General features: G+C 36.5%; 2 protein-coding genes across 2 annotated transcripts in view; one reads left to right on the top strand and one right to left on the bottom strand.

Annotated features, from left to right (window-relative positions):
• The window catches only part of UBTD2 (ubiquitin domain containing 2), a 71527-nt gene that overhangs the window by 8767 nt on the left and 54930 nt on the right, over window positions 1–7830 (top strand). The window lies entirely within an intron of this gene.
• LOC129391511 (histone-lysine N-methyltransferase SETMAR-like) lies at window positions 6480–7718 on the bottom strand. The gene is made up of 2 exons (XM_055079749.1): window positions 7124–7718; window positions 6480–6917 (listed from the first exon to the last, which is right to left on the bottom strand). Exons 1-2 carry the CDS (start codon window positions 7622–7624, stop codon window positions 6840–6842), a joined length of 579 nt encoding a protein of 192 aa, XP_054935724.1. The 5' UTR covers window positions 7625–7718; the 3' UTR covers window positions 6480–6839.

Here is a 7830-nt window from a genome sequence, read left to right as displayed (position 1 = left end):
CGGGGCACGAACCCGTGTCCCCTGCATCGGCAGGCGAACCCTCAACCACTGCGCCACCAGGGAAGCCCCTATGGCTCTGTTTTTAGAAATGAAATTTCTGTTGAAGGTAGCTGTCTAAGAAAAAGATATTTACATGTGGGGGTAATTTTATGTGAATTTTACTTGAGTGTGAAGTCTTAATGATATATATTTGCTCAAGACTTCAATAAGTAATGAATTAGTGACTTTGGGACTTCTCTGTTTAAGTTCTTACCCTCACAAGAAACCCTTCAGATAATTTTATGCATTTATTATAATTGGCTTGTAGGTATAAGCAAGGTCAGATTGCTTCTTTGCATTTGTTCAGATAGTTTCCATGCTTGTGGGCTGTGTGACAAGAGTATCAAAGGGGCAGAGTAACAAATAGTCCAAGTCATTCAAGGTATGAATCTGCTTCATAATAAACTATCACTTTCAACTCAGGGCAAACACTTTATTTTTTAGGTTCTTCCTGAAAGGAAGAAAGCTGTCTTTTAAAAATAGACAGCTTCTGTTATTTCTGATTGCTAGCACTTGAAGCTAACTATAAATAGAGATATAAATAAGACTTGCTGTGTGAAATCAGGTTAGCTTATGGTCTAATGAAGGAATCATACGTTTAAATAATTAGGAAAAGTTTAAAAAGTCTCTATAGCAATGAAAAAAGTATTATGGAAGTTCAAGGAGCAGTGTAGAGCACTGTCAGAAAACTTCATTGGAGAGGTGATATAATAAGTTGGTCTTGAAAGAGGAGTAGATGAAGAAAAGGCAGAAGGGCATTCTGTGTGCAGAGGAAAATACTTGTATAGAAATATGAAAAAACATGTTATTTTGGGGGACTGGCAAGAAGCTTGTGGAGGGAGTGGTGAAACATGAAGTTATTAGGGTCTGTTGTCAGATTTTGGAAGGCATAATTGGCATAGTCAATAGACAAAATTGTGAGACAGTATTATAGGTGATACTAGTTAAGTGGTTTAAAATTTTGCTTTTTGTTTTTTTGTGCATCTAATGAACTAATTCCCATTTAATGCTGCATCCTGAAGTTATTTTGTACAAATTTCTGATGTACTAGGTTGTTATAGTCTTTAACAGATTTTTATTCTTTTGTATTTGTAATGGGATTATTACATATTAAACATGAAGACAAAACCGATATCGTATATTAACGCATATATGTGGAATCTGAAAAAACTGGTATAAACGATCTTATTTACAAAGCAGAAATAGAGCCACAGACGTAGAGAACAAACGTATGGATACCAAGGGGGAAAGGGGGATGTGGGATGAATTAGGAGATTGGGATTGACATATATACACTACTGATACTATGTATAAAATAGATAACTAATGAGAACCTACTGTATAGCACAGGGAACTCTACTCAGTGCTCTGTAGTGACCTACATGAGAAGGAAATCCAAAAAAGAGGGGATATATGTATACGTATAGCTGATTCACTTTGCTGTACAGTAGAAACTAACACAACATTGTAAAGCAACTATATTCCAATAAAAATTTTAAAAATTAAAAAAATAAAATAGAAAAAAACCATAAAAAATATGTTTGTTTTTACATGCACATGTAGGTGTTTGTCCCAGATCAGTTGTTTTCTCTTGAGTTCCAGTTTTCTGGCATATGTGAAGAGTTTGGGCTAAGATTCTGCAGATCTGCCTGAGTGTTAATCTCTATTGAGAAAAGGCCTGCATTAGCTGTGGTACTTTGGGCTCAGTTTCTTCTGAAGAAAAAAAAAATTGTTGAAAAACAGCAGATTAGTGGATTAGATCTTCTCTATCAAGATATCTAATTCTTTTTAAAACATTTTTAATGATAATTTTCAAACATGTTGAAAAGTTGAAAGACTAGTATAAACAGTTGAATACCCATCAGTTAGATTGAACAAATGTGTGTGTGTATGTATATATACATTTGCTTAACTGTTTGAAAGTGAGTACAGACATCATGACACTTCAACATGCATCTTTAAAAAATAAAGCTCTTCTCCTACATAACAATACTATTATCACTCCTAAGAAGATTAACTTTATTCCCTAAGATCTAGTCCATAATCAGAATCTCCCAGTTGTCCCCCAAGTGTCTTTTCTATCTCTTTTTTTCAAAATAGGATCTAATCTGCATTTAGACATTGCATTTGTTTGTCTCTTTAATCTTTTTTCTTTAGAAATTTATTCTTTTTTTTAAGAGTTTTAAAGATTTATTTATTATTTATTTATTTATTTTAGGCTGCATTGGTCTTAGTTGTGGTACGCAGGGTCAATGATGGAATCTTTCGTTGCGGCCCATGGACTTCTCTAGTAGTGGGTTTCTCTCTAGTTGTGGCGGCGGGTTTTCTCTTCTCTGGTTGTGGCATGCAGGCTCCAGGGAGCGTGGGCTCCAGAGCACATGGGCTCTGTAGTTTGCTGCATGCACGCTCTCTAGTTGAGGTGTGCTAGCTCAGTAGTTGTGGCACATGGGCTTATTTGCCCTGCGGCATGTGGGATCTTAGTTCCCTGACCAGGGATCGAACCCGCATCCCCTGCATTGTAAGGCGGATTCTTTACCACTGGACCACCAGGGAAGTCCCTCTTTAATCTTTTTAAATCTAGAAAACCTCCCCCACTTTTCTTCCCTATGACATTGAGTTTTTGAAGAGTCTTATATTATGTACCACCATCTGGATTTGTCTGATTGTGTTTCCCTGTGGTGTATTTAGTGAATTCTTGTAGCCTCTGTATTTTCTTTAGACTGGAAATTAGGTAGATCTAATTCTTTTTTTTTTTTAAGATTTAATTTTTATTTATTTTTGGCTGCGTTGGGTTTTTGTTGCTGCGCACAGGTTTTCTCTAGTTGTGGTGAGCGGGGGCTACTCTTTGTTGCGGTGCACGGGCTTCTCCTTGCGGTGGCTTCTCGTCGCAGAGCACGGGCTCTAGGCGTGCGGGCTTCAGTAGTTGTGGCATGCGGGCTCTAGAGCGCAGGCTCAGTAGTTGTGATGCATGGGCTTAGTTGCTCTGCGGCATGTGGGATCTTCCCGGACCAGGGATTTGAACCCGTGTCCCATGCATTGGCAGGTGGATTCTTATCCACTGTGCCACAGAGGAAGTCCCAGGTAGATCTAATTCTAACAAAATATGTATGATTCTTTATTTCCTAGACTATAGTAGATCCAAAATCCAAACGTTTCCTAGTTCTTTTCTGCTATCTAACTTCCAACACTGGGATAATCTTTCATTACGCAACAAGTATGAGCCTTTTTTTGTTTTTCATTTTTCCACGCAGAAATAATCCTGCCATCCTGAATTTCATAGTACTATTATTCTTTAGTGCTTAGTCTCCTTCTCTTGTTCTTTCCCCCAACTTTATTGAGGAATAATTGACAAATATTATTGTATATATTTAAAGTAGACAATATCATGATTTCATATACATATACATTGTGAAACTATTACCCAAATCAAGATAATTAACACATTCTTGGTAATGAGAATCCTTAAGGTCTACTCTCAGCGACTTTCAAGTATAAAATACTGTGTTATTAACAGTCACCATACTGAACATTAGATCTTCATAACTTTTGCTTCTTAAAACTGAAAGTTTGTACCCTTTGATCCACATCCCATTTTCCCATTTTTACAAAAATCTTCTATCATCGTTATTTTTGTACATTACTTATATTCTCAGAATATATGCTGCATTGGACCTGGGACAGAGACTTCAGTTTCCTCATAGTACTTTAGGCGTAGTTAACAATTGTGTGAAACACATCGTTGACTTTATAATGGCGTTAGGGAGAAAGTGATATTTTCTTGATAGAACATTATTTAATTCTAGAACAAAGACCTTGTTAAATAAGACCATACAGTGTAATGAAAAGATCTGGGAGTCAGAATTCTTCAGTTCTGGTTCCACCTCTGTTCCCTGTATCAGTTACCTTAAATAAGTCACTTGACTTCCTGGTTTCTTAGTTTTTTTCTCAGCTATAAAATGAGCATGTTGGATGAGATCAGTAAACTCCAACTTTTTAAACAGTTGACTCTTCTTTTTTAGGTATATGTTACGTTGAACACTAATGTATCAGTCTCAGCACTTGATTTCTTTTTATTTTGATTGTATATAGTCACTAAAAAATAAAAAAAAAATGATTTAGAGTCTCAAAGTTCTGTAGGAGATTTTTTAAAAGTTTGAATCACTAACACTATCAGCTATACTCAGAACTTAAACACTAACATGTCATACAGTATTATGGTTTATGTTTTACTTTCACTAAGCATTCTTCAGTTAATTTTTAAGATGAAGGCATATACTGAGCAGATGCATATGAGATTGCTCTGATATTTAATGAAGCCCAGACATCCATGTGCTGTATTAGTGTGTTCCCTGGTGCTGTGTTACATGTATGTGCTTGTATTAATAAAAGGCACATGCAGAGCTGTGGTTTTCCCAATCAGTGACACAGTTACAAGACGTTCCTTAAGTTTCATATATGCATAGAGAAGGCAAGAGAAGCTTCATTTCAATGACTCTGTGATCATTTTGACCAAGTAACATAAGCTAACATGTTTCATGATGGGCTTTATGTTTGAAGTTTAACATTTGTTGTGTGGTACTTTTTGTTAGGGTTCTTAAAAAATAGCAAAAATATATTTTACAAAATAGTTTATGTTTATGGAATGCTGAAACAGGTGTTTGGTCTCTTGAATTCTTTAGAACCAGTTAAAAAAGTTTTGTGACCAGATCCTAGGAAAAGTCTTAACCTAACACACAATTTCAATCAGGTTTTCTCTACTCTCAGGATTGGTGTACTGTGTTGGGCATTGTATTAGATATTAATTAATGAAAGAATAGTACTATATTAATTACGAAGTTTACACAGTTTAGAGAAATAATATGTTATCCAAATTAATTTTGATGCTAACTTCGAGAGGAAACAAAGGAAAGATAAAACATTAAAAATAGTGAAGGGATCAAGGAGATGGTGACTGTTGTAGCTATACCAGTAATTGCCAGCTGGTTACAGATCTGGAAGTTGGTTCACTTACTCCCTCTAATGGATTTGCTTTCACCAGGAATTAAAAGGATGGGGAACAAGCCCTCAGAGTGGTCTTTCTCTTCCAGAGCAACTTTTGGCTTAGAATGCACTCTGTAAGTGAAGGTATTTCATTATTTAAGATGTGAACTTTACCTCTCAGTTCATTTGAAGCTGGAGGTGCACCTTGGCACGGTTAGGCCTTTGCTTTTCCCTACCTCTGACGCCATGTCACTTTTCACTTTTCTCTTTTCTCTCTTGAGCATAAAATATTCCAACTCTTTGCCTACAATTGGGCAAACTTGTATTATGTTTAACCTTTGGAAGTTCAGACAGTGAGTACTTCATGGAAAAGGGATTGTTGGATGAGATCTTCTGTTTGTGATTTATGAAGGAGGAACTAGAATCAGAAGAGGTGCTGAGAAGGACGTGGAGGTGAGGTCTGGTGTCTGCCATGTTTGTGAGAGTCTGACCCTTGCTTATGAAGAATGGACTAGATTGAGATGAATCATAGAAGGGATGTCAGCGGAAGATCTTTGCATCTAGTGAATAAAGCTTAGCTTCTTCCCATTTCAAGGCCTTTGCCTTAATGTAAATAAATATTTGCTGTGTAGTGCTTTTTATTACAGTTCTTAAAAATAGCATGCTCTTTCCCCATGTTTTATTTTTTTATATTGCTTTTGGAAATTATTTGTTTACTTATTTCCTGTCTTCTCCCACAATATTATAATGTCTGTGAGGTCAGGGGCCTTTTCTGATTTCTTCTTTACTGTATGCCTAGTATCTAGTATAGTTACTGGTACATGTGCATTCAGTAGTTGCTGATTGAATAAATAAGTGAAATAATGAATGAATAGTAGTGACTATTTTATCATTTGGAGAATGAAAAGTTTACTACTTGGCTTTAGTTATTTCATTTGTTTTTTGGGTGAAATGTATAGTAATAAAAACTATTGTAATGTTGTGATGTACAACTATGTCCTTGGTTGTACAAGGGCCTATTATCTTTAGTGATTTTCCTCATGATAATTAACTCTGGGATAGATTCTTATTTGCCTATTTGATGAAAGGAGGGAGTGATCTGATTGGCTTGTTAAAGTCTCCCCACTTATTTTGTGTTTATTTGTGTATTATTCTGTCATCCTTAGCAAACTTAGTGGTGATTTGAATTGCTTTGCATATGAAAAGAGGGTTAATTATATTTAAAGCCCACCCAGCCCAGTGGCATTTATGTCAGGCTGTTTTTGAGCTGATTCTGTGCTTATGTTGAATGCAGCAGAAATCTAGGTCTCACATGCAGCCTGTAAAGTATTATATTGACAAGGAATAATGAAGACACCCTTTAAGAATTCTCTGAATTTAGGTGTTTGGGGTTTTTCTGAAGAGACATTTTAGGGGATGTTGGAGAAAGGCAGAGCCTGGGGACAACTTGTAGGGTGGAACTGCTCTCTGAAGTACTTTACTAAAGACTGATTTCACTCTGGGGCTCAGAACTATTCGTCCTTTATTTATTTATTTTCTAAACCACATTCCTCCATATAAAAACTATTGAGTTGGCCAAAAAGTGCCTTCGGTTTTTAAGTAAAAATAAAAGACACATTTTTCATTTTCACCAAGAACTTTATTGAACAGCATATTCACCCTTTTGTTTCACTACCTTCTGCCATTTTTCAGGCAACTTAATAATTCCATCTTCCAACTTTTTATCTTTTTGAGCAAAGAACTGTTCCAGGTGCCTTTTACAGTCTTTAAGGGAATTGAAATTTTTTCCGTTAAGAGAATTTTGTGAAGACCAAAATCAATCAAGATCCGAAGGTGCAATGTCTGGCGAATATGGCGGAAGAATCAGAACTTCCCAGCCAAGCTGTAACAGTTTTTGCCTGGTCATCAAAGAAACATGCGGTCTTGCGTTATCCTGATGGAAGATTATGCGTTTTCTTTTGACTAATTCTGGACGCTTTTCGTCAAGTGCTACTTTCATGTGGTCTAATTGGGAGCAGTACTTGTTGGAATTAATCATTTGGTTTTCCGGAAGGAGCTCATAATAGAGGAGTCCCTTCCAATCCCACCATATACACAACGTCACCTTCTTTGGATGAAGACCGGCCTTTGGTGTGGTTGGTGGTGGTTCATTTCGCTTGCCCCACGATCTCTTCAGTTCCACATTATTGTACAATATCCACTTTTCATCGCCCGTCACAATTTGTTTTAAAAATGGAACATTTTCATTATGTTCAAGAAGAGAATCACATGTGGAAATGTGGTCAAAAAGGTTTTTTTCACCTGACTTATGTGGAACCCAAACATCAGAGCGATTCACATAACCAAACTGGTGCAAATGATTTTCAGTGCTTGATTTGGATATTTTGACTATGTCGGCTATCTCCCGCGTGGTATAACGTTGATTGTTCTCAATTAATGTCTCGATTTGATTGCTATCAACTTCAACTGGTCTGCCCGACTGTGGAGCATCATCCAACGAGAAATCTCCAGCATGAAACTTTGCAAACCACTTTTGACACATTCGATCAGTCATAGCACCTTCCACCGTACACTGTACAAATCTTTTTTTGTGTTTCAGTTGCATTTTTACCTTTCTTGAAGTAGTAAAGCATGATATACTGAGAGTGTTTTTTTTTCTTCCACCTTCAATATTAAAATGGCTACACAAAAATTCACCAATTTGGATAAATCTTTTTTAAAATAAATTTATTTATTTTTGGCTGTGTTGGGTCTTCGTTGCTGCGCGCAGGCTTTCTCTAGTTGCGGCGAGCAGGGGCTACTCTTCGTTGC

Source organism: Physeter macrocephalus, chromosome 2 (assembly GCF_002837175.3).
Source record: "Physeter macrocephalus isolate SW-GA chromosome 2, ASM283717v5, whole genome shotgun sequence".
Taxonomy (NCBI): domain Eukaryota; kingdom Metazoa; phylum Chordata; class Mammalia; order Artiodactyla; family Physeteridae; genus Physeter; species Physeter macrocephalus.
This window is presented reverse-complemented; position numbering and strand designations above follow the sequence as displayed.